This window comes from Schistocerca americana, chromosome 9, assembly GCF_021461395.2.
Source record: "Schistocerca americana isolate TAMUIC-IGC-003095 chromosome 9, iqSchAmer2.1, whole genome shotgun sequence".
NCBI classification, from domain to species: Eukaryota; Metazoa; Arthropoda; class Insecta; order Orthoptera; family Acrididae; genus Schistocerca; species Schistocerca americana.
The window spans coordinates 10,118,746-10,146,538 of record NC_060127.1 but is presented as its reverse complement, the minus strand read 5'-3'; the positions used below and the strand labels follow the sequence as shown (position 1 = coordinate 10,146,538).

The 27,793-nt window shown below is 37.9% G+C and overlaps 1 protein-coding gene across 2 annotated transcripts in view; it reads left to right on the top strand.

The window, feature by feature from the left end:
- Nucleotides 1-1,367: 1,367 nt before the first annotated feature.
- LOC124551060 (mitochondrial 2-oxodicarboxylate carrier-like) overlaps nt 1,368-27,793 on the top strand; it is a 92,320-nt gene continuing 65,894 nt past the window's right edge. The window contains exons 1-2 of one of the 2 annotated variants that reach the window (XM_047125938.1): nt 1,368-1,386; nt 24,683-24,800. In XM_047125938.1, coding sequence (XP_046981894.1) covers nt 24,755-24,800 — 46 coding nt within the window. In that variant the 5' untranslated portion in view covers nt 1,368-1,386; nt 24,683-24,754. Of the gene's footprint in view, nt 1,387-1,511; nt 1,696-24,682; nt 24,801-27,793 lie in introns of those variants that run through there. The other variant, XM_047125937.1, reaches the window with a different exon arrangement.

The following is a 27,793-nucleotide window of genomic DNA, read 5'->3' as shown; positions in this document are numbered from 1 at the left end:
TTTCTCGTCCACTTTTAAATAAACGTACCCATTCCCGGACAACTCCTTCACTCATAACTCTTGGTCCGTACACGGCACAAAGCTCACGATTAATAGCTGCTGCAGAATATCCTTTGGCTGTAAAAAACCTTATGACAGCACGCACTTCACATTTGGCGGGGTTTTCTATTGCAGCACACATTTCAAACTGCCACAAAAACTAAACTAGCGCAGGTACGACGTTCACTCGACCACGGCTTGATGCCGACTGACCTGTTGAGTGCGTGAACGCACAGATGGCGTCGCTACTCCCCCCACAACCCGCACTGTGACCAATCGGAGGTTACTTTCTGAACCGCCCTCGTACATACACTATAAGTTCACGCGCACACGACACAACTTGACACTGCATTACACTACGCTGCGAGAGGACCGAAGTCCGGCCGTTGAAAGACAGTTAACAAGTTCTGCTGAGATAAACATCAGTACTGTATTATAGACCACTTTCTCAAAGATTTACAGTATAAAGGGAACTGAAGGAATGAAATGAGTCTAATTAGAGGTGGTTATATAAATAGGTGTATGCAGCATATTTAAGTCATATTAGCAAAATCAGTACCGACAACAATATTTTCTTTAGAAATTAATTAAAATTTATAACCAAGCAGACGACGGTTTGTTTCTGAATTTTTTGATAGATGGCGATGACAGTATACCACGAGAGGTTTTAAAAATTCCTTCTGTTATGACTAATATAGAGGTTTAAGTGCAAATGTTCAATTTCTCAGCGCATTTAGGGAGATCCTGCAAATACTTGTCAAATACGTGGTTAAATGTGTTATCTGCAAAAAATGTACCACAACTGCACTACTCTTGTAATCAAAATGACATCGTTCAAAACCTATACAGTGACACAACTATCGGTAGGCCGTGATACGAGTTCCGTATGTTAGATGACCACAGATGTTATCTAAACGTTGTCGATTTCCACAAGATAACAGCGCCCAAATCAATGTCGACAAAGATGCTCAAGGGCAGAAAAAACTTCTTTCTGTTATTGTTTGTAATATGTTAGGACACTGATACGAGTGCTTGTATTTGGCTGTTCTATTCCATACATGTTGCTCCGTAATATTCTGACATTTGACATCTAAAGACTTTTTAAACCATGAGAGATTTATCAGTTGCCAAAACACAGGAATTAGGCATTTAACGTTCTGCTGATTTGGTTTTTGTCATGCATTTAACAATAATCATTACTTGACCTCAATTAGCAGAGCACCTAGCGAAAGGAATGATTTTTGAAACACTGTGTTGGAGATGAACGTCTGGTTGGTTATCAGGACGGACAGGATTGCAATAATTGTTTACACTATGATAAGCTTATATGCTGCACATTATGGACTGGTGAGTATTGTGCCTACGAAACAACTTTTCCGCGTATCAGCTAGTCTGTGCTAGCATCCATGTCATATGGAAGTGTCATCTCTTGGAGTCTATAGGCATTGGTAAAGTAAACAAATTTGGTATGGATGGGTTTGTTTCTTCGTACTATGACGAGTACTGTAGTGTATGGGATATTGTTGTAAAGTCTGTGAATTGTCACCGTTTTTGTTCTGGATCCGCATGCCGGATCTTTTGCATTTATCTACGACGAGTACAAACATGTCATTGAATCATACGTGACTCAAACTGAATGACGAAACGCCTAAAAATGTACGTAGTATCAATTGATTAGAAATGGTAGACCTCACTCACGCTGTTAAAAGTCGGTTGTAATGTCATGACAGATGAATTTTAATATTAATGATTATTTGAGCGTAGCTTCGGTTATTTGTCTTGAACTTGATTTTAAAATCATTGTTCGGACCACAACAGCTTAAGTCTAGAATAGTTATTAATTTGTTTTCTAATAAAGACACATCCCTTCTGTGACATCTGGGGAAATATCACAGTGATGTTTAGAAAATAAGATACTTTCTGTTTTATTATTTTTGTCTGAAGTAATGCAACTCAAATGACAAACTTCAGTTGGAGCATTTATGTGGAGAAATTTTGCATTCACTATTGCCATGCAGAAAGTAACAAATAGAAAAAAGTTTTGTAAAAATCTGAAGCAGTGGGTGTCATGTTTGGATGATCTTACTTAGAATTATTGTTTTTCCATCACAACACTTGTGTTGTGATTTCAGATTTATTTGTGTGTCCATTCATAGAAACCCATTAATAATTTTATTACAATATGTACTATCTTGGGAATTATTTAAGACCAATTGTAAGTTCCCACCAGGTTAAGTATTTTTCAATGTATCTGTATTTTTTCTGGGGAAATATGGAAGCGTCTGATCCCGCCCATCTGCTTTGACCCATGACGTCACAAATATGACAGAAACGACCTTAAACCACAATTCCAATATCGTGCATATAAAGTCGCTACGTACACATTATGAGGACCAAAATACATCGAAAAACAAACACACACAGTTTCTACAAAAAGCTTAATGACACTAACGGGACAAGCGCGGGAAATGGGGTGTTTTTGGGTGGGGGCAAACTAAATGTAAACAGATTTAGACATCCACCCCCATTCAAAACGAAGAAAAAAACCGACATCACAAACCTCCCCAAATACCACTAAACACAATATCGTCTGGAATCGGACATTTAGGCTACTCAACAGCAGCTCCCGATCCTATAAATTAGGATCAATCACTTCCCTTGGCCTATATAGCTCACAAACGTCTCCCGATACCAATATTAACATACACAGCCACACAATGGGATCGAACAGTTCACTTGACCTGCGCACTGTTAATTTTATCCGTCATATCCATTCCTGAACAAAAACAACAACCGATTAATTTTACTGAAATTACCACACTATGTACAGCGAACAACACTAAACCTTCACTCAAAATCATTAATTCACTGAAACGAATTTCACTACAAAAACAGCCGACACTCGAACAATTCTGGATAACGAGCGAAAGCAAACTGAGCCCATTACACCACACAAACGAAAACCCTGAACATACCACCAGAGAGCACAACCCGATGACATTTACAAATACGCCACACTCAGAAACCAAACTCTGCGCCGTCACGACTTCACACACGACAGCACCCTTATGTCACGGGTCAAAGCTGACGCGTGGGATCGGACACTTCTGTTGACCCTTTTTTCTGGAAATCGGAAAGTGACACACATTAAATTTTTTTGTATTGTTATTTGTAACTTTATTGCTTAAACAATTACATGTCTTTTAAGTGTGTTTTTCTCTTAACTAAGGAAAAAATTCCAAATCAAAAGCTTCATAAACACCTGAGTTATGGGCGTTTGTGTAGATAAGTGCCATTTTGCATTAACACTCCTATAAAGCCCAGTTATCAGAATATCACTACATTTAAAATTAAATATAAAATATGTTTTAGTCTGTAAACAAAAATATTTGGCACAAGTTCTTATAAGAAAAAGCAAATGTGCAACGTTTCATCATATACTCCTAGAAGTGATATCCCATATTCCCATTACACCTCTCGTTTAGTCAGTTTCAGCATTATTTGCTGATAGTAGAACAATAATACTGTGGCTTTAGCAATAGCTGTATAACTTACGTTCGACAAATTTAGTCTTGCTGCCTCCTGATTACATGCCAGTGCAAAGGCAGCCACAGAAATTTATCCGGGGGGGGATTTCTAAAATAGCCATTTCTGATATAAATGAGCCAGTTTCAGGACATGTCATGATACAACAAATTTTATAGCTGACACAGAAGCCTATTACATCCATCAGAACTGATGGTTATCCACTCGCTTCTAAAAGTACGATAATTCTGTTATGAATAACAACTCTTTACACTAGATTCCAGGAGGACACATATGCAGCAGTGTTGATAACTAAATCCTAAATGATCTTTTGTTAAAATGTGTCCAAAAAAATTTCACACAACCTTCCGGTTCGTACTACTGTTCCTCAACCTAAGAGAAAATATGCACATAGCTCAAAAATCAAGTTTCCAACTTTAATTTCTTGCATTTTTGAGGGATAATATTTGCGACAACTTTCTGTAACATGAAATGTGACAGTAGATTAAAGAATAAAACAGTTCTCTGTAAAAAAAATGGTTACAATGTGACCATTTATATAACATCATGATTTTTTTTTTTTTTTTTTTTTTTTTTTTTTTTTTTTTTTTTTTTTTTTTTTTTACACGTCTTAAATCTCCAACTAAATTTTAAAAAGTAAATCAGATGATACCTGTTCAGATATTCATCCACGGAGTTGGAGCAGATGATCAGCAGAAATGGTGTCAATCGTATTTAAGACTTTCATAACCAGTCTGACTCGCTAATTCACACGGGAGGTGCTAACCTTTTTTTATAGCTGCTTACTTATTTCTGTGCAAGAGTTGGGCTAAGATGTTGATAATGGATGCTGTATTTGTCCCTCATATTATAGAATGTCTAATCTTTTTAAATAGTTGCATACATGAAGTTCAGGAAAGGACATTTTATATTAAGCTCACAGCAGGTTTCTGTACAAAGAGTACCTTATGTCTGTGCTTGGAATTGTTCCAGAAAATTATTCCATATGATATCAGTCAATGAGAGAATGTGAAGTAAGTTAATCTTACAATGCTTTCATCTATAAAATCAACAATTACACAAAGGAAATGTTGATGTCAAGGTCTTGAGAAGATCTATAAAATGTTGTTTGCAAGTCAAGTACTGATCAGTATGTACACTCAGGAATATTGGCCATTACTTAGCAACGTCACACTCCACCAATAGATCATTGACATAATTAACTTAGCACACATACAACCCTTAAGAACGATCAAATGTTCGTTGTCACTAACAACATGAAAAAAATTGCAAAATAAAAACCGACAATGAACGGGATCCCCACAGGAATAGAGGAGCTATGGGATGGGAATGTTCTTGTTACTAATCCCTTCAATTATGTTAGAAGCTTGCAAATAGAGACCAAAGTGCAAAAATAGGCTTTTGATTAAAGGCATAAATGTTACCAGGAAATGTGCAATGTATACGAAAACTCGAGTTTGTCATATTACATTTGTTGCTTCTCCACCTCGTAACGAAACTGTCACCTTCCATTCTAATCTAGATCTCGGACTACACTAGGCCCATGTCTGTACTACTAACTTTGTACAAAAGGTAACCCAAAACACATTTTCCCTAAATGGATTGACAGCTTTACTACATCTGCCCGAGTATCATGCACAACACGATCTAGGTCACCAACCACAAGAAATAAACAGCATTGACCTATTATAAACAAACCAAATGACCGACCTCTACAACTGAAACATACACTTAATTCCGTGCCATACGAAATGTACATAACATGTGAAGTCACACTTCATGGCTTTCATTGTTCACTAGGCTCGAATTTTGAACAATCCGATTTACGTATTTCCTTTCCAGTGTGAATGAAATGTCACCCTATGATATTCAGCCTTGCAAATGCTTGAATATTCGCTAGTAGCAGATTTAGTAGTTCAAGACAAATAACCGAAGCTCCGCTCAAATAAAAAAGCTGATACAAGATTTATTTTTGTGGAAACTCTGATTTTTTTTTTTTTTTTTTTTTTTTTAAAGAAGAGGAGGGAAGTTCAAATGGTTCAAATGGCTCTGAGCACTATGGGACTCAACTGCTGTGGTCATAAGTCCCCTAGAACTTAGAACTACTTAAACCTAACTAACCTAAGGACAGCACACAACACCCAGCCATCACGAGGCAGAGAAAATCCCTGACCCCGCCGGGAATCGAACCCGGGAACCCGGGCGTGGGAAGCGAGAACGCTACCGCACGACCACGAGATGCAGGCAGGAGGGAAGTACGCCTTGTTTTGATAGGTATTGAATGTTCACTTAATGTGCATCACATCATTGATCATTGTTCAGAAGATCGTTCAAATCAGATTATGTAAACTGACAACCTATAGTAAGGCTGCCTCATGAAAGAACAGAACCAAAAGTTTTAAATTTAATTGAAAGATTTTCATTAAATGGATTAACTTACGTTAGGGTGTCAAATTATCGTCTTTAAACAACAATTATTCTAGCCACACTAATGTTAATTTAAGATGTGCAGTTGTTATTTGTGCGTCATCCGCTAATAGAAGACTAGCTCTTCTCAATATACATTTTATAATTGCTCCCAAACCACTGCACATAGATTTACCGTGGCTAGTAGCAAACAAGCAATGCTCAGCATCAATAGAAAGATCGTTTTTGTGCTCACACAAATTTTTAAAGCTTTTTCTATTCATATATTGAGCAGCCCGTCCATCAGTGAAATAATGCACTTTCTTCGCTTCGGGCTAATGCTCTGCGAGCCACTTACCCACTTCTTTCTGGGCAGCATTTACTAGTCCTACATCATGTTCCATATCATCACTTACAAAGCAGTGGTTCACTATTGCCAATTCACTTTCTTCATTTACCACATAAACACAAACGTGATGGATTGTACAGCTGCTTCTTGTCCAGTAGCAACGCTGAATTTTATTCTGAATTACAAAACTGTAGTTTTCAGCAGAGTCCACGAACAGAATTGCTTTTGCCAGTGTTAGATTTTCTTTCAATTTTTTCAATCAGTTTAACTGACAGATACAAATGAGAGTGGATTAAGTGCCTGTAATTTTGTTACCAACCAGTCTTTGTATTCCGCAACAGTTGTAGACCTTTACCAATTCTGCCTGATGATCTATGTTTATCCATAGGCTGAATTCAATTTAATCGTCAGCATCTTTGTAAGCTAATTTTTGGTAAATAATTCTGACAGTTTGTCATCACTGGGACAGTTATCACAGTGATTAAGCATGCGGTCGTAGTTTTCAGAGTCACATACAAGAAATTTTATAAGTTCTTTGTATGTTTCTTCTTATTCCACATCCAACAGCAGTTTTACATTTTCGTGCAAACACACACACACTCTCTCTCTCTCTCTCTCTCTCTCTCTCTCTCTCTCTCTCTCTCTCTCTTTGAATGAGTGCCTGTAGCACTGGCTAAAATGCACCACTTCGGTCATAGTGAGCAGAATTTAGAAAGACCAATGTTAATGTTTTAGTTCTCCCATTTAAAACGAGAGTACAATTCTCTTAAGTTGAAAGGATGACTCTTGTTTTGCATATACACATTCTTTGGAATCCTACCTTTTTTTGCTCCTCGTAACATTCGAGTATATTCATCATTTTGTTAGAAATCTTTACCACTTCATCAGCAATAACTTCCTCCCTTTTTGGTTTAGGAACTGATGAAACACCCATTTCTGTTTTCAGTTTCCTTGCTTGTGGAACCACATACTCACTATCATTGAATTCTAACATTATCTTTTCTTTTGACCAAGAGGGTGGAGCTAAAGTTAAAATCTGAAATTTTGCAGGTACTCTTACACTAGCTACTTTTTCTTTCATTAACAATATCAGGGCCATCAAAATGTTTGGCTTTCATAACAATTTCATCATCAAATGTTTCTTCTCTATGGTCAGGATCTTCAATGCCCGGCACACTTTTCTTTCCAAACATTCTTCACTTTTTCTAGCTTCTTTTTGCCATATGAAGCCTTGCTGTGATTTGGAAGGTAGTGGAGTCTTAAGAGAGAGCACTCCAAATCGTGTAAAGTTTTATTTGCATCCTCAATACTTTGATTTACTGATTTGTGGACTGTCACTTCCAGGTCATCTGCATCACTTTCATTTCTATCACTGATGTCAGTTTTCTGTTCACAAATCTTACGATATGTTGTGCACAGTTTTTGGCCTGGTTTTACATAGATTCTTTTAGCGCTTACTGTTTTAGACAGAGACAAGCAAACGGACATCAGAGCATTTTTTTTAAAGACCACAACAAGTTCTTTGATGACTTTCAAACACTTTTAAGTGATAGTATCTGTGATGTCCACATATAGTAGCACTTCGTTTATCTTGTGGAATGCTTATATGGGTCACAGCAATATCAAATCTCACTGGCATTCACACAGCTCTTCTATTTTTTGTAGAGTTTTTACTAAGATATAGGTTGTCAAATGACATGGTGTTTTTAGTAATTTTCCAACAGTGCATGAATTCACATTCTCCATTGCAATTAACGCAGTGATTCACTTGAAACATACTTTATACAAGTGAAACAATAGTGCTGCACCACAAACAGGTATGACCTATCTCTCAGAAAGACGAAGAGCAGCTGAGGTCAAACAGACTAATTGCCGCATGCCATTTATTCTCAACAATAAATTTCAGTAATTGTTGCATTGTTTTCATGCCTATAATGGTTGCAAATGATATACTGCTGTCTTAAGAACACTTTTTTTAATCACTGTGAGCAGGTGATTGACTGGACACACAAATCATATATATTATAGTCTTTGAAAAATTACTGAATTAGTCAAATTAATGGAAATAAATTTTCACACTTAGAATTAAATTTCCTGTCTAGAATGAGCTATACTTAAATATACTAATTTGATACCCTTGCATCTGAGGCAGTGAGACAGTGAGTGGTTGAACTTACTTTAAATGACCTTTTTTGATCAGAGCAAAAGTACTTTGATTTCAGATGTGCGTATCAATTAGCAGAAGACTGTTAAATTTTTATTTTATTTTACAATCTAGAGGATTATTTAAGACCAAAATCAGGTTCCCAGTAGGTTGGAGAAATGTGATATAAGTATTTTTCCATATCCTCACAGTTTTTCTGAAATCGAAAATTGACCTACATTAATATCTTTTAAAACGTTTCTTTGTTACTTTACTGCTTCAATAACTGGGTTTCTGTTAACTATATGCCTTACCTAACTTCTGAAAAAATTTCAAAGCAAAAGCTTCATAAACACCTGAGTTACAGGCATTTATGTAGATAAGTAATATTTTGCATTGACGTTCTTGCAGAGCCCTGTTATCAGAATATCACTACATTTAAAATTCGATACAAAATAAAGTTGTAGCCTGAGACCAAAAAAATTTTGCAGAAGTTTGTATGTTATAAGTATAAGCAAATGTGCAAGTTCTGTGAAAATCTGAGAGTTACAAATCCGTGAATTATTGCGTGTTTTGACGTGGAATGACCCTGCCCCTGCTGGCCAGTGCGGTCCAGCAGTTCTAGGCGCTTCAGTCTGGAACCGCGTGACCATTACGGTCGCAGGTTCAAATCCTGCCTCGGGCATGGATGTGTGTGGTGTCCTTAGTTAGTTGTAAGTTCTAGGGGACTGATGACCTCAGATGTTAAGTCCCATAGTGCTCAGAGCCATTTGAACCCTGCCCCTCCCACTTGCAGATGCGTACGGTACCATTACGTTCGAGATTACAATATTTCTCAATACATACTAGACTACTGCAATGCCACAAGACTGGTGACATTATGTACTGGTGAGACCCTTGCAGAATAATGCTTGTGCAATCAACCCCTTCAGACAATGAACCTCGGGGTGGCTTGAAACTAGTTCATGGAAAAATAAATATTTCAAGACAGTAAATAGTGATTGGTTACTTTACCTGCTGGGATCTGCCTATACTAAAAGCTCACAGTGTTCAACAACATTCAGACTGGACAAGGTACTGCTTTACTGAAAGAGTAAATTGGTAGCAATGACTCTTTCCCTAGATACGCAAGTGTCTTTCAGCAGATAATGCTCATTGTCTCCTTTTCCGGTAAAAGTCACGTGTGGGAGGACCCCCCCCCCCCCCACCCCCCCTACATATTCCAATATGGCCTGGCTGTACTGGACCTAGACCTTGTTGTTGGTGTTTTGATTCATAGAGTGTGTTCTCTAAGTGGATGTTACTGAGTTGTAAAAATTTCACTGGACTGTGCCGAATAGTTCCAAAGTTATTAAGACCTGAAGTTGGGTCTGAACATAGATTGCCAGATGCGGGTTGCAATTTCCGGGTCATGCCACCTTCTTTCATAAGCCATAATTCTGGAACTAATTGGCAGGGGAACTTAAAATTTTGTACATGAGTGTTCCCCACTTGGTAGCATTGGTGTGCTAAATTTCAGCCAAATCTGAGACTATCAGCTGGAACATTTTCTCAAGTTGGTTGAATTGACATGGAATGACCCAATTTAGAGGACAGATTTTTTTTTTTTACTCACTTATTAAGTTCAAAGAAGGATAATACTCATTCTTTGTTATCAAGGCTTTAAAAAAAATAAAAAATAAACGGCTGAGTGGGTACCGTTCAAATGCATTTGTCCAGATGTTCATTGGTAAGTCTGTGTCTGTACAAGTTTTTTATAACTTTCTGATATACACACGAAAAACTACATGCACAACCTCAGTGTGTATGCGATCAATTATGAGGCTAACAGTAAGTATCCTTGACTGATAATGGCAGCTGCACAGGGGAAACAAGCTGTTGTTGCCATGAGTGTGGTCTGAGCTCAGTGAAACAGTCCACATTAGCTGTCCTGGGCATTGCAGCAATCTACCAGTAATGACCCCACAAGCTACTAGTAGCTTGCAGTCGACAGTTTGGCAATCACTATTATAGAGGGTCTATACAAGGGCGAGGTACTTGAGGACAATATTATGGAAATGGATGAGGATGTAGATGAAGATGAAATGGGAGATATGATACTGTGTGAAGACTTTAACAGAGCACTGAAAGACCTGAGTCGAAACAAGGCCCCAGGAGTAGACAACATTCCATTGTAACTACTGACGGCCTTGGGAGAGCCAGTCCTGACAAAACTCTACCATCTGGTGGGCAAGATGTATGAGACAGGCGAAATACCCTCAGATTTCAAGAAGAATGTAATAATTCCAATCCCAAAGAAAGCAGGTGTTGACAGATGTGAAAATTACCGAACTATCAGTTTAATAAGCTGCAAAATACTAATGCAAATTCTTTACAGACGAATGGAATAACTGGTAGAAGCCGACCTCGGGGAAGATCAGTTTGGATTCCGTAGAAATGTTGGAACACGTGAGGCAATACTGACCCTATGACTTATCTTAGAAGAAAGATTAAGGAAAGGCAAACCTATGTTTCTTGCACTTGTAGACTTAGAGAAAGCTTTTGACAATGTTGACTGGAATACTCTCTTTCAAATTCTGAAGGTGGCAGGGGTAAAATACAGGGAGCGAAAGGCTATTTACAATTTGTACATAAACCAGATGGTAGTTATAAGAGTCGAGGGACATGAAAGGGAAGCAGTGGTTGGGAAGGGAGTGAGACAGGGTTGTAGCCTCTCCCCGATGTTATTCAATCTGTATATTGAGCAAGCAGTAAAGGAAACGAAAGAAAAATTCAGAGTAAGTATTAAAATCCATGGAGAAGAAATAAAAACAGTGAGGTTCGCCGATGACATTGTAATTCTGTCAGAGACAGCAAAGGACTTGGAAGAGCAGTTGAACAGAATGGAACGTGTCTTGAAAGGAGGATATAAGATAATCATCAACAAAAGCAAAACGAGGATAATGGAATGTAGTCGAATTAAGTCGGGTGATGCTGAGGGAATTAGATTAGGAAATGAGACACTTAAAGTAGTAAAATTTGGGAAGCAAAATTACTGATGATGGTCGAAGTAGAGAGGATATAAAATGTAGACTGGCAATGGCAAGGAAAGCGTTTCTGAAGAAGAGAAATTTGTTAACATCGAGTATAGATTTAATTGTCAGGAAGTCGTTTTTGAAAGTATTTGTATGGAGTGTAGCCATTGTATGGAAGTGAAACGTGGACGATAAATAGTTTGGACAAGAAGAGAATAGAAGCTTTCGAAATGTGGTGCTACAGAAAAACACTGAAGATTAGATGGGTAGATCACATAACTAACAAGGAGGTATTGAATAGAATTGGGGAGAAGAGGAGTTTGTGGCACAACTTGACAAGAAGAAGGGACCGGTTGGTAGGACATGTTCTGAGGCATCAAGGGATCACCAATTTAGTATTGGAGGGCAGCGTGGAGGGTAAAAATCGTAGAGAGAGACCAAGAGATGAATACACTAAGCAGATTCAGGAGGCTGCAGTAAGTACTGGGAGACGAAGAAGCTTGCACAGGATACGGTAGCATGGAGAACTGCATCAAACCAGTCTCAGAACTGAAGACCACAACAACAACATATTTTAGGGCAATGCAGCCAATGTGGAAAAATTGTTTATTCTACAGAAGTGTGCAGTAAGAATATTATTTGAAGTTGACAACTAAACATTTTTCAGGCATCCTTTCAGGGACCTAGGGATTCTTACACTTACATGCAAATACATATACTCATTAATGATATTTGTTGTTAGCAACAAAAGCGAATTTAGGAGCAATTCTAAAATTCAGAAAAGCCATATTAGAAGTAGAAATAATTTGCGTTTAGGTTATGCATCCCTCTCTAGGGTTCAGAATGGAGGTCTATTCTCTGGTGAAAGTCTTTTAACAGGTTGCCAGTAGACATCAGACTGGAAACTGAAAATCCTCAGATAGATCTCATTAGCCGGTACTGCAGTTTATCGGAATACTTGGACTTGGGGATGCAAATTCCACTAACTAATGTTTCTATTAAACAGTGCTTGACTTTGGCAGATACAGACAGCTAGTTGTGCTTTGTTGGAAGTGTATCATAAGAAACAACAGATGAGAAGGGTAAGAGGGGTAGTAGTTGCTTTTCTTACAGTAGGTATTTTTCTTCTGCTTTACGTATGCATATATAATTAATCTAGAAGATTTTGAGTAGGTTAGCACTAATCATAATTTGTTGTTTGCAGCCAGCAGTTTTTACCTCTCTCATTCCACATCCAAAAGGCTCTCCTCCATGATGGGTTTCACAGAACATGGTAATTGAATGAATGAATAAAACAGTTTCCAACAGCATACTATTCATGTAGATGATTCGGGCTATAAAGCGGGCATTATAAGTCATATTTTCCATGTTGTGTTAGGACATAATTCTCTGCTCCCCATTAAACTTAATTTTTAGGCACCAGTGTTCACTTTCAACATTGTATAAGAGTTACTGCGTGGGTGACTAAGAATGACATCTCCACGTGGTTGTAAGTGTTATTGTGTGATTTAAGCTAAGTAGCTATTGAGACAGAAAACTCTGATGCAACAGTTAGCCATAAGAACTGATTCACTTTAAATTGTATCTTGTGTCATTCAGGACAGTATATTGATCATGAAAGTGTATTCTTTCTGAGGATCCAAAAATAAAAGTGTGTCAGTGTAAAAAAAAAAAAAACAATGGACATACTTAGGAAGATGCTGCTTCAAAAAGTAAGCAAAAAGTTTCAATAAATTGAGAGAAAGATTTTAATTTATCTGGTCTTGTAAGAAATGAGAGTAAGTTAGTTGTGGAGAAGGGTTCCATAGTGTTCTGTACTTGGCCAATTGTTTGGCTTGACATTCGTTAGTTATCTGCAACTGTACATGACAACTGATTCAGATAAAAACTGCTATGAAACAAGTGCAGACCTCTCAGAAAGTGACATATTGTTATCACTGTGTGATCAGATAACGTCCAAAAGCGGCCTTTTAAATGTATAGAAAAAGATGTGTATAAGTCTGACTTAGCCACTACAAATGTAGGATATCTGCATGAACTGGATTCTGCTTCATTGAGCATAAGAAAATTCTTTGCTCTCACTGACACGGAACCTAAAAAATTTGTTTACTTTTGTTATGCTGTTGTCAAGCCAGGCCACAGTTCCAGGAAAATAAGCGGCCGTGTTTACATTAGCTGTCTTATTGACGATTTCTTTTGGAAGCTTCACAGCTAACTGAGTATTTCTTCTTGTCTGACTCCATTTCTTTATGTGGTGAGTGGTGATACATACTCTCACATAGACGTGTAACCATCAGTTCTTAAAGTGTTTATTTTTGCTAAACTGCCAAAAGTATTTGAAATCAAATTGATAAAATTAAAACAGTGTAGAAATTTCAACGTTGCTGGCTTCCTAGGAGTAATGCTGCTGATCTAAATACAAAAACTGTCATTTGATGACGGAGTAAAGGTCGCAGAATACATCATAGTTGAATGATTCATGTTTAGTGACTGGTTACATTATTTTTACTTATTTATAACCTAAACTCTCTTACAGGTAGCCCACAAAACATGTTTATGTGTAAAAATTGTTAGAAAATGTATGTTTGTGAACTCCACAGATAATTTATATATCCATAGAATCTTGTCCACTATAAGATGTACACACACACACACACACACACACACACACACACACACACACACACACTCTGTAAATGACAGAATATGCATACATTTTTGTTACAGCAGTTTTTATACAGTGATCTCTGCCTTTAGATGTATGTGTACTGTAGTGGACTAAGTATATGTATAGACATAAGAAAGTTCCTTGTCTCGAAAGGCTGTCAAGAACTATTGTGCTGCCCTCAAACACTCCCACCCCACTACCATCCTGCTAGATTATATTGCCTTCCACAGATCCACAAGAAAAGGGGTCCACTTATCTGATAGTCTGGATTATGTCACGATGACACTTGCAGAGGTGGCACGCTCTATGTCCATAGATTTTGCTTGTGCTCTCTATCTAGCGCTGCTTGTCAAGTGTACACTTCTGTGCATAATTAGGTGCATAGCCGGTGTCTCTATTGAAGTTGTTTTCACAGAATGTAATTTCAACTGCTTCTCTGATCACAGAGTCCTAATAGTTCGAAACATGAGCAAGTATTCTCATTTGTTCAAACAAAATCTTGTGTTTGTTTACCTGGCTGTGCTGTGCCACCACTGATTTGTCCAAATGCCGGTATTTAAGGTGATGATGCTTGACACCAAGATTGGCAACCGTCCATTTAGACAGGCCCACATAGCTCTTGGCGCACTTGCAAGGAATTCATAATGTAACTGTGATACTTGTCTTGCTTTGTTAAACCCTTCACATAACATTATTCTAGATTATGACACTATTTTAAATTTTTAAATACAGTAAATAATTGTATAATATTTTTGATGCCTGTGAAGACTATTAGGTAGACAACATGCTAGTGGGACCCAGTAACCATACCCTATTTTAGCAGCTTAGTAATGTAGATGACTCTTTAATATCAATAAAAAGTCCAGAAGAATTGTATTTTCATTTCTCCGGTCAGTTATTGAAAAGAGAGCTTCATGGATGTATTTTTCCAAACACCAAACTACTGTGCCATTTCAGGGAGTTATTTTCAAGAAAGGACGTACCATTTTTTCTGTTATTTTGGATATAGTTAGGATGAGGGTTACAGATTGATAGTTGCTGACCTCGTGCATGTTCCCTATCTTGGAGGTTTTGAGTGGTTGAGGGAAAATGTCGGTAATCATGTAGCTGCTGAGTATATTGCATAATGATTGTCTATTTCATTAGCAACATGTTGTATTTTGTAGGTAGGTAAACCACCAAGGCCAGATGAGAGGGGATTTCTCATATTCGTAATAATTAAGAGAACCTTCTTCAGTATTACAGGCACTAGAAAATATGATTTCTCAGGTACTTTAGAAGGCAAGTTTTTGTTGATGCTAGGTATCCCACAAAAATGTTTATTAAATGTATCACAAATGAGTTTGGTGTCTGTTACTTATTAACCATTACATTGAAGAGATTCTGGTGTTTCCTGTTTGATATCAGTTTGTAAAAAATTTCTGACAATATCCCATATAGTTTTGCATTTGTTCTTTGAATAACTTATGTAGGCTTTATTTGCTAGTCCTTTGTCTTATGTATTATTGTACAAATGACTTTCTTGTTCAGTTTGAAATAACTGTGGAAATTTGGATCTTCTGTAGTTATGCTTTGTTCACAGTGTGTCCTCTTAGTCGTACATGATATTCTTATACTCTTTATGATCCAGCCATTTTGAATGTCCCTGGCTGAATGTTGTACCTTCACTCATTTTAATGGGAAGGCAATGTTGGAATAATAACACACGATGTCAGTTTTCTTGCTGACATCATCTTCTTCGTAAACAATATTCCAGGTTTGAGATTGAAGTACATTTTTAAACTTGCCGATACTGGTCAGGTCTCTGCTGTGCGTTCTATAGATGTAAGCAGATGACATCTTGTGCTTTGTTTGTGATAAACTAAGCCATATCAGGATACCGTGATGGTCATAGTGTCCATTGGACCATTTGAGGACATTCATAAATGGGAAAGAATTGTTGCAATTCCAGATAGCTCTATTGCAACTTTAATTGCATACATATGTGTACACTGCATTCGAGAATTCAGTAATGAGAAAATCAATAACAGAATAATTGCCACAAGTGGAGAATAAAACAATGTCAGTGATATTACTACTAAGTGTAGGCACTTTACATCTTGCACACCTCTACATGTTGATGCACAACCACTACATTCACTCCCCTCTCCCAGTGCCAACAATATTTGCAATTCCGTGTGCAAGCATGAAAGAAATTTTGTGTTTGGCTACTTGCAACTTCTCTGGTGTCAAGCATCACAGTCAAGCGTGGTCAGAGGCCTCGGTGTCGTTAGGATATAATAAACTGCCAAATAGCGTAGGTATTCGTCGGGTTATCTCTGGGAACTGTTTAAGAAGTTATACGTAAGAAGAGTCACCAGTGTGGTATTGTCCACACAATGTACACACCCCAGACTGGCCAGACTGGGAGTGCTGTCGAGGGGACGATGATGTCGGAGGTCTGGTAGCAGGATCTAAAATGACAGAAAATCAGCTGTGAGTATATGTCACGTGTGCTGCAATAAACTGCCATTCAAACTTAACAGCGCATACCTAGGTTCAGTGGGCAGGATTGTGTTAAGCAGCCATACGTCTGTATCGTAGATCCGTTGACAGTCAAGATGACAGTCATCACTACTACGACGATGCAGTTGAGTGGATGGGTATGCAGACACGTATGCACCTGTGTCTGCCGAGAGCTGGAGCTTTGTGTAGAGGTCATTGGCAAACAGTTGACGGCTGCTTTTCGGTAAGCCAGTCACTGTCGTTATGACTTCCGCCTTGTTTTTAATTTCACATGGAGGACTGCATTTCTGCAGTTGAGAACAAAACCGCCTGTGGTACCAGCAAAGTCTTGTCGATGAAGGCAATTGGCTGCGAGGGAGTGTGGTCTCCTATATCCTCTGTTTACCAAACTTCTCAAGATGCTTTGCTTCAGATTGTGAAAGGCAAGTGACCAGGGCATTCTTAACTCAGTGCCTGGTGGTAAGGTCAAAATATCTTGCCCCTCAAAAGCCATATCTTGATATAGTGCAGCCACAACATAGCTACATTTGCTTACATCAGCTGTGATGTTATCGAGCACAAATTGTCTCTTGAGCTGCATGAACTGTAGAACTGAATTCTGTTGCCAAAAAGGTGGTATGTAAACGTGACTCAGTTAATTGAAACAGGCACATCAACATACAGTGTCTGGTCTGATGTTGCTGTCACTCAGTACATGGATGGTGCATGGCACAGCTGGCATGAAAGACTGGTGCTTGACATTCAAAACAAGTAAACATTGCAGTATGTGGGTGGCACATGGTGCAGGGGGTGCAGTTTGTTTACACTCGATGTTTGGTATGCAACATTATGCATATTGCATCAATTGATATTTGTTGTCAACTGAGATTATGTCACTTGGTGCCTAAGATCACTTTGGGGCTCACCAAAAATGTTGCAGTTTGAGTTAACCTAACCATATTGGAACATTTAATTGACAATGTGTGTGTACACCTCAGTCTGAGAATTCAGTGATGAGAAAATAAAAAACAGAATAATTATCAAAAGGCAAAGAATTAAACAATGTCAGCAATTTTATTATGTAATGATAATAATAATATTTACTTGCAGAGGCAACGGAAAAAGCATACGAAGTTCAGAAGAACGCAAAATCCAGAAGATTGGCTAAAATTTACAGACGCACAAAATTTGGCACGGATTTTTGCCAGATGCCTTTAATAGGTTCCACAGCGAAACATTGTCTTGAAATTTGGTAGAAAATCGGAAGAAATTCTGGTCGTATGTAAAGTACACAAGCGGCAAGACGCAGTCAATACCTTCACTGCGCAGTGCCGATGGTACTGTTACCGACGACTGTGCCCCTAAAGCGGAGTTATTGATCGCAGTTTTCCGAAATTCCTTCACTAGGGAAGATGAATGGAATATTCCAGAATTTGAAACACGAACAGCCGCTAGCATGAGTTTCTTAGAAGTGGATACCTTAGGGGTTGCGAAGCAACTCAAATTGTTTGATACGGGCAAGTCTTCAGGTCCAGATTGTATACCGATTAGGTTCCTTTCAGATTACGCTGATACAATAACTCCCTACTTAGCAATCATATACAACCGCTCACTCACCGATAGATCTGTACCTACAGATTGGAAAATTGCGCAGGTCGCACCAGTGTTTTAGAAGAGTATTAGGAGTAATCCATCGAACTACAGATCTATATCATTGACGTCGGTTTGAAGTAGGGTTTTGGAGCATATACTGTATTCAAACATTATGAATCACCTCGAAGGGAACGATCTACTGATACGTAATCAGCATGGTTCCAGAAAACATCGTTCTTGTGCAACACAGTTAGCTCTTTATTCACACGAAGTAATGGCCGCTATCGACAGGGGATCTCAAGTTGATTCCGTATTTCTAGATTTCCGGAAAGCTTTTGACACCGTTGCTCACAAGCGACTTCTAATCAAGCTGCGGGCCTATGGGGTATCATCTCAGTTGTGCGACTGGATTCGTGATTTCCTGTTAGGAAGGTCGCAGTTCGTAGTAACAGACGGGAAATCATCGAGTAAAACTGAAGTGATATCAGGTGTTCCCCAGGGAAGCGTCCTGGGACCTCTGCTGTTCCTAATCTATATAAATGACCTGGGTGACCATCTGAGCAGTTCTTAGGTTGTTCGCAGATGATGCTGTAATTTACCGTCTAGTAAGGTCATGCGAAGACCAGTATCAGTTGCAAAGCGATTTAGAAAAGATTGCTGTATGGTGTGGCAGGTGGCAGTTGACGCTAAATAACGAAAAATGTGAGGTGATCCACATGAGTTCCAAAAGAAATCTGTTGGAATTCGATTACTCGATAAATAGTACAATCTCAAGGCTGTCAGTTCAACTAAGTACCTGGGTGTTAAAATTACGAACAACTTCGGTTGGAAAGACCACATGATAATATTGTGGGGAAGGCGAGCCAAAGGTTGCGTTTCATTGGCAGGACACTTAGAAGATGCAACAAGTCCACTAAAGAGACAGCTTACACTACACTCGTTTGTCCTCTGTTAGAATATTGCTGCACGGTGTGGGATCCTTACCAGGTGGGATTGACGGAGGACATCGAAAGGGTGGAAAAAAGGGCAGCTCGTTTTGTATTATCACGTAATAGGGGTGAGAGTGTGGCAGGTATGATACGCGAGTTGGGATGGAAGTCGTTAAAGCAAAGACGTTTTTCGTCGCGGCGAGATCTATTTACGAAATTTCAATGCGAAAATATTTTGTTGAGCCCAACCTACATAGGTAGGAATGATCATCAAAATAAAATAAGAGAAATCAGAGCTCGAACAGAAAGGTTTAGGTGTTCGTTTTTCCCGCGCACTGTTCGGTAGTGGAGTGGTAGAGAGATTGTATGATTGTGGTTCGTTGAACCCTCTGCCAAGCACTTAAATGTGAATTGCAGAGTAATCATGTAGATGTAGATAACAACTTTACAGTCTTAGACATTGTCAGTTTAGTACATTTACAAAGAAATCATGTCATACGTATAACAGATGTATACAGCAGATTTATACATTATATAAGCATTTGCCACTGTTAGTATGCTGAGGTATACAAAACTAGAATTGTTTGTAATGGAGCCCAGAAATCTTTCATTGAGTATAAATATTTTTTACTTAAGACCTGTTTTAATTTTTCTTTAAAAAGATTTTCATGGAGCTGCTTTATATTATTTGGCAAACTAGTACAGAATTATCTTCCAGCTTCAAGTGGAGTGTGATCTATAGCTTTTTTATTAGTATCCTATGGTAATCACTTCTGGTTCATGTATGGTAATTATGGGTGTCTATTCATTACACTCGGTCCATCACTCTCTTTTACTTGTGAATAGCTGTATTAATTACATTCACTCTCTTTTACATATAAAGTACCTACAATGAATAAACAGTCAATAAATTATAATTTTTGAGGTTTGGCAGAGGGTTCAACGAACCACAATCATACTATCTCCCTACCACTCCACTACCGAACAGTGCACGGGAAAAACGAACACCTAAACCTTTCTGTTCGAGCTCTGATTTCTCTTATTTTATTTTGATGATCATTCCTACCTATGTAGCTGGGGCTCAACAAAATATTTTCGTGTTCGGAAGAGAAAGTTGGTGACTGAAATTTCGTAAATAGATCTCGCCGCGATGAAAAATGTGAATGCCTGTATTAATTACATTCACTTCATCACTCTCTTTTACATATAAAGTACCTACAATGAATACACAGTCAATAAATTATAATTTTTAAAGTAGGCCCTACAGGACTGGCAATCCCTTATATTGGCAGTCATCCTAACTGCTCTCTTTTGAAGCTTGAATATTCTGCCCATGTAGAGTGTGGATGCCCAACCCCAAATTTCAAGCCTTGTATTGCAAATACAAGTGAATTAATCCAAAATACACTTGTTTAAGAACAGGAGAATTTATTATATTTGAGAGATGTTTCAGTAAGTAAATGCTCTTCCCATTTAAGATGTTTGTCAATCACAATGCCTAAAGACACATTTATCAGATGTTCCAACTGTAGATTATGATTAAGTATGAGATTGGTTTTAATTCAACAAGAATGTAATTACAACAGTCCTGTAAGTTTACTCATTGTCAGAGGTTCTGTGATCAATTCAGAGTTCTCTTTATTGCTTTATAAGGGCTAGCTGATCAGTACAGCCCCAGTTAATAAATAGCATATCACCAGCGTAATTAACTGGGTTTGAGTTTTGTGGCCAAGTTGTGTCATTAATATATACAGTAAATGAAAGTGGCCCAAGAATACTTCCCATAGGAACTCCACGGCTGAGAGTTTTGTATGCTGGCTTTACAATTAGGATTTTACTTTCATTCTTATAATGCAGTTTACTACAGTATATCGGAGATGCAGTTGTAAGAAGTTAAGTGCTACTCCTCTTATACTGTAACTTTCTAATTTGGGTAATAGAATTGCATGAGTCACAGAATGAAAGGCCTTGGACAAATCTAGAAACCCCAGTGACTTTGTTTCCTTTATCCAGTCTGTTTAGCAGTTCATGGACAAAGGTTGCAACTGCTGTTATTGTGGAATTCCCATTTTGGAACCCACATATGATGGACACTGTTTGCCTAAATGAAAGGTTGCCCCAAAATCAAATCCCAGATGCACTGATGAATGAAATTGCACAAAATATGTCATTCTGTACCTGCGAAGTTGCCAATTTTTCTTGTGGCGCATGTATCTGATCATTTTGATAGCCCTATTTTTTTCCAGTGATACACAAACCCAAGACATTTTCATCCATCACAGCATAGAGCCTTTGGGTATATGAAATGAGTGAAGATTAGTATTAGCCTAACTATCACAGTCCTGTTTTATGATATTTATGTATAAACAGGTTAAATGTTACATAGTAAAATTAGCAGAAAGGGTGCTATATTGAAATGAAACCATCTCTTCCTCAATTATATTACATTACTGCTGCATACTACTGTGTGTTGAACATTTACATGAGCACAGAGGTGTGTATTGGAGAATACGAGATGGAGTCCACAATGCAGTTTAGAACACCTAAAGAAGGTTACTGGATTGGTCATCAAAATGCCTTACAGAAAAATGGAATCATGCCAAGAAAAACTCAGATGACAGTTACTTATGTGACGTAAGAGTAAAGATATCTCTACAAGAATGATGACACTTGTCTTGCAACTAACAGAAACATTCAGTAGCTGTACACAAGAAATCCAGTATGCTATAAGGGCAACGAAGGAGGAAACTTCTTAATTTTCTTTTGGATGTATATGGATATCCAGTTGATTTTTTAATGACTTATCATAACTTGTTGAATGCTTTTTGTATCAAATAATTAAAGAGCTTGCTCTCTCACCCTAAACAAAGGTGCAAAGTCTACATGGGAATTATTGTTACAATATCTTGTATTATGTTAGTGTAAATCATCCATTTGCTAAAACGTCATGTTCTGTAAAGTCTGTTGTGAAGAAGATGCTTCACGAACTTGGGATGAGTCAAGTTGTGTGTTCACTGGCAGAAGCAGAGGTTAGCTTTTCAGGCAAACATAAAAGTAAAAAAGTTAACTGGTATGCAAAAGAATTGGCACAAATTAAAGAAATGTGCTCATACTGTACCAAATACATAAGAGTGATGATAATTGAGGTACTGAGCAGAGGAATATGGTTTGCAATGCTTATTTGAAAAGTAAAAAGTATTACAAAGTTAAGCTCTTATAAGCCAAAAAGCAGCTTGGAAAGGTACATAGAAAGAACTCCAGATAAGTGTAAGGCATGTTGTAAATTATTAGGCAAGATCATTCATCCAGCCAGATGTGTCAAACTTTGTTTGATCCAGGAGAACTGAGTACCTGTTTCACAGAACAGTCAAAAACCTTGAGACAAAAAGAAGGCTTCAGACACGTATGTGGGGATGTGCTAGTTGCTCAGCTGTCTGAAGGATTTGTCTTTCATTGGAATGTGGTCACACACAATGATGTGTGTAAAAAGTTTCTGAATTCACTAATTCCAAAAGTATGGACTACTACTTGCTGTCTGTATTATTAAAAGAACATTTTAGTTGATAAGTAGGCCACTAAGTTGTATTTTTAATAATGTTTATAAAGTATAAAGTTTTCAGAAGTTCACTGAAAATTTCAAAAGTTGTCCCAGTATTCAAATTATGTTCAGTGCTTGTGATGTATGCTACATGTAGGAGAGTACATACAGTTTACACCAGAGAGGACAGTCTATAATTTGGTTACAGGCATACACTCTGTTTTAGGTGAAAACACACAGTGTCCCACATCTGAATTGTGGTTTATCTGTTCAACGTTTTTAACAGAATGTTGTGAGGAATGCTTAACCGCTTCTGCAAGGTAACCAAGCGACCCTGCTGTTCGGGTGTCTTTCAGCTTTTGCACTTCCCTTTATACCAATGTTTAATAGTTTACGATTATTTTGATTGTTCTATTACGAACTACACTGACTTAAATTAACAGAGATAGGAAGCTATTAAATAGAGTTACTAATGGATCACAGGCAATGGTTCAAGATCTAAACTCACAAGTAGTAATATTACACGAGTTCAAACAAGCAATAATAACCTGTCAAGACTAGAAATAGACATTAATGGTTGAATGAAACATACTATATTAAATTTTTTGGGGTCTAGATGGTTAACAAGGGAAAGTGGATTCAAAACATGAATAAACAAAGGAAGAAGGCCAGTTGACTGTTATGCCCTTAGAAACATCTCTCATCGTGTTGACCTGAAGACGAATGATGAATTAGTTTGGATACTATTTTTATTCCTATTGTCGTATGCAATTATCTTCTACGGCAGTGAACCTACATTAAATAAAATGTTTGTTCAGCAGAAGAGAGCATACAGAATACTGGGTAGAGTAGGCAACTGTACACCTTACAGAATCTTTTTTAAGAATGTCTGAATTCTTACAGTCATTTTTCAACACATTTACTCCACAGCGAGTTTTGTTACTGACAGTGAATCTCAGTTTATGCAGAGCTGCAAGCTACACACAAACAGTACAAGACACGAAAATAATTTATACATAGACTTTACCTTCTTGTGAAGGGTTCTTCATACTCTGGTGGGAAGGTATTGGAACTCTGCCATTATATAGACCTGAGAATCCAGTTGTCCTGTTAGCTGTGTGACAGGTACTAGTGTGCTATGATTGGACTCAGTTTTTACAGATGTAGCTACCTATTTTCTCATGACCATGTAAATATTAAGGTGCAGCTACTTAGTATCACTGAGGAAACAGCAGCTTTTTCCAAAGTAATCACTTTATTTCTTTTGACTTGATTAAATTTTGCTGCCATAAACACTAAAATGACAGCTCACTGCTAGAAGCACACAGATTAACTTTCTACAATTTCCTTGTATTTTGTAAATGTGTGCCATGACTTGTTCCATGTCCCAGAAGGTTTTTCTTCCCGAAGGGACTAAACGAATGAGTGAATACGCTGTGACCTTTATCCATGTAACAACTGCTGCTACTGCTACTACTGCTATTACTACTACTGCTACTGCGTCCTACATGTTGTACATGCAGCATAGGAAAAAGCTTAACACTGTGATCACACCCTAAGGGTCACAGTTAATCTGAACTGATTTTTATTGTTACCAACAAATGCCATTACAAAGTAAATGTAATGGAAGTGAATGTAAGTATACCAAGGTCCTTGAACACCACTCTGCAAAATGTGCAATCATCTACTTTACATAACATTCTCCCTGTTCAGTTTTGATGAATAAACATTGTTTTAATTTAGGTGCACCGCTACTGGAGCTAACAGCTTGCTGTTCATTATTTCCTGTTGTGACACTACCCGAGATAAGGGTGGTATATTTTCGACAGTGTGAAACTGGAGACGCTATGTTTTCCCGAAGCTTGTGGTAAATGAATCGATAATTTGCACACGATGCAATATTTTAGCATTTACTCTGGTCACAACTCATTGCTCATTAGGATAACTACTAGTAACATCTGTACTGTTGACAGATATTGCACGTGACGAGTTGAAGAGAGCCTCACTTCTGCGTGTTGCAGTCGAATGGATGTCCATAGCTGAAGATGTCGGACAACACTGCAATGATGATAGCCGCAGGTGGCATTACAGGTAAGTTTTCTTACGGACTCCTCAATTTGTAATTGGCTGTCCCCTCAGTTCGAACAATACAAAAATATCAAAATGATGAAATTTAAGTTTTAAAGCAACATTTCTTCAATTGCACTTCAATTGCACATGTAAGTGCGATGAGTCAGTGCGGAAAGGCAGCACTGAAGAATTTGAAAGCTGGTTGTTGCATGACTTGGAAGAAGAAGAAGAAGAAGAAGATGATGATGATGAAACAGGATATAAAGGGCCACTTTTAAAGTAAAGTCTAACTTTAAGAGTGGTGAATTTGTATTTCTTCTTGAAATCAATAATTTACAAAAGTTAACATCTTTGTTACGTGTGGTTTTGACCACATTTAGTTCACAGGATAAAATTACACTTCATCAGCATGAAGCCATATCACAGTCCTAATTTCCGGTGTCTGTTCACGACCATGACTCTACAAAGACACGCTCTAAGCAAAGTAACACAAAGGTATCACATCTTGCTGGTGCAAAGAATCAAATATGGAAGTTTACTACAGGCTCGAGTTAACATTTTTTGAGAGGTCACCTCCAGTTTGTATTGATGGTTTTCTGGACCTATTTCTAAAGTGTAGGCTGGTGCCTCATCTTCAAGGTCTCTGTGACAATATTGTTCGAAGTGATAAAGTGAGGCCATACGGTGTCGCCTTTGCTTTGCTGTCTGTTGCTCTGGCCAACACATTCTCTGGATCTCTCACACAGTGAAAACTTCTGGTCGAGGGACTGATACTCACCAGTCACTATGATTGATGAACTCTGGCATGGGGCTCAATTGGACACTCGGTCCAACCAGGTTAAGGCCGTAGTTGCTGTCAGAGGTTACAGCTCTATGTAATGAATTGTGCACTGCTGTACAGTCCAAAATCACATACTATATATGCACATTAAGTACAACTGGATTATTTACTATTATATCTGGCGTTGGAGTTTTAAAGGCAAGCTGTGTACTGAAAATATATGTGTAACATTGTTACAAGGTAAGACAACAACAAGAGAGTGACACTCAGTAGCTGACAGGGAAATAGCTTACTCATTTATCACCGCAGCTTAGGTTCTCGGCTGCTGCTTCTTCTTTTCATCTGCACGTAATGAATTAGGTTACTTGCTGTCCAGGGTTCATCTTCTATGTGGTCTTCCCTCGTTCCTTTCAGCTGATTGATGAAATTGCCTCACTTGTCAATGTCATCTTTTCATCTTTTGTCATCAATTTGCACCAAATGATTCTCACATTTATGTCTATGTTACTGTATTTTATTCTTTAGAATTCTCACTTATCTTTTTATTTTTCCTTTTTTGCTAGTGTAGTAAATAACAGAGTACAATAATTATGCTCTGAAAATAAACGCACTAGACAAAAAGTTACTCTCCCTCAGGAATCATCAGGCCTTGCCTTTAACTCTCATAATGGGTTCAAATCAGCGTGGAGGCCGCAAGTTTCTTCAGGTGTACTGTATCCAGCTGATGATACTCACTAATCGTCAGATCCTGTAGAGCTACCAAATTATGGGGATTTTGACTGCAGCATGTAGTGCTCATTTTCAATGGAAATGATTTCTTTAACTGAGATTTAATATTGTTTTTCTGTTATCTTTTCACTGCTTGACAGTCGCCTTGTATGCAGCTATTATGGACTTTGTCTCTTCCATGCGTAATTATCACTGTAAGGAAATTTAATACTGCATTTCTTACATTGTTTTGTCTATAAATGTAAATTGATTGACTGGATAACATGTAACTTTTGTCAGATCTTAACATCTGAGACATATAAGTCTGTTCAAAGAATGAATGAATATGAGTGACATTTCATTTGCCTGATCAGTCTTAACTATTGTAAAAAATATTTGTATTCTGTGAGGATTTCACACCTCTCTGAAGTAGAGCGATGATGCTAGGAGCTTCTGTATTCACATTTGCACAAGTACTTCCTTTCACGAAGGTGCTGCAGTCACCGCCCCATCTGGAAGACACACGTCATCTCTTGGCATGACTCCACGTGTCCAAATGAAATAAAAAATCTGCACAATATTTGTGCTCTTCTCTACTATAACTTGTTTTACTGCTTTCATTCCCAAGTATCATTTCTCCATAACAACGCTTATGGAACACATCACTCCTCTGGGGTTATATGTAACACCAGACACATTATACACCTGCTGCTCTAAATAATGCAAGAAATTTCCTTTGAGATTAAGATTTGAGGATTTAGAGCAGGGGTAGTCAACCCTTTTTTATCTACTACTCACTTTTATACCTTTGTTGGTAGTAAAATTTTCTAACAACTTATAAAGTAGGAAATAACTTTATGAAATGTATAAAACAGAGCTATAGTAAGTTACAGCTTATAATGTTGGGTTGGTGCAAAAGTTTCTAACCTTTTTGCGTAAGTTTAATAAACACATAACACACACATAATAGAGACTTTGGTTGTCAGTAATATATTCTTCTTCACTATTTACAATAATCTACAACGCTGGGGTAACGTTATGATTCCACGACTGGAAGTTGTGTGGTTTTGTGGTGAAGAACCTGTTGAGGCATGTTAAGCACTTATTTTCATCCAGAAATGAAGTTCCTTGAAGAATGTTTGATAGAGAATGGAAAAGGTGAAAATCTGAGGGTGCCACATCAGGTGAACAAGGTGGGTGCAGAATGACGTCGCAACCCAACTCCTGTATAGTGATCTTTTGTGGTTGTATGCAGGTCATTGTGTCGGGAGTTGCTGCTGTTTTTTGGGCTCAGCCATTCCTTTCTTTTCCTGATGTTACATAAAGACACTATTTCTTATCACCAGTAATAATACAGAATAGGAATGGTCAGCCTATTTCCTCGAACCAGTTGATGATGAACAAGCCGAGATGCACAAATGGGGTCATTTTGATTTTTGTGATTTTGGCTCAGAGCGTTCGGTACCCCTACACCCGGTTTTTGAAACTTCCACATTCCGTGCAAATGCCTTACGATGGTGGAATG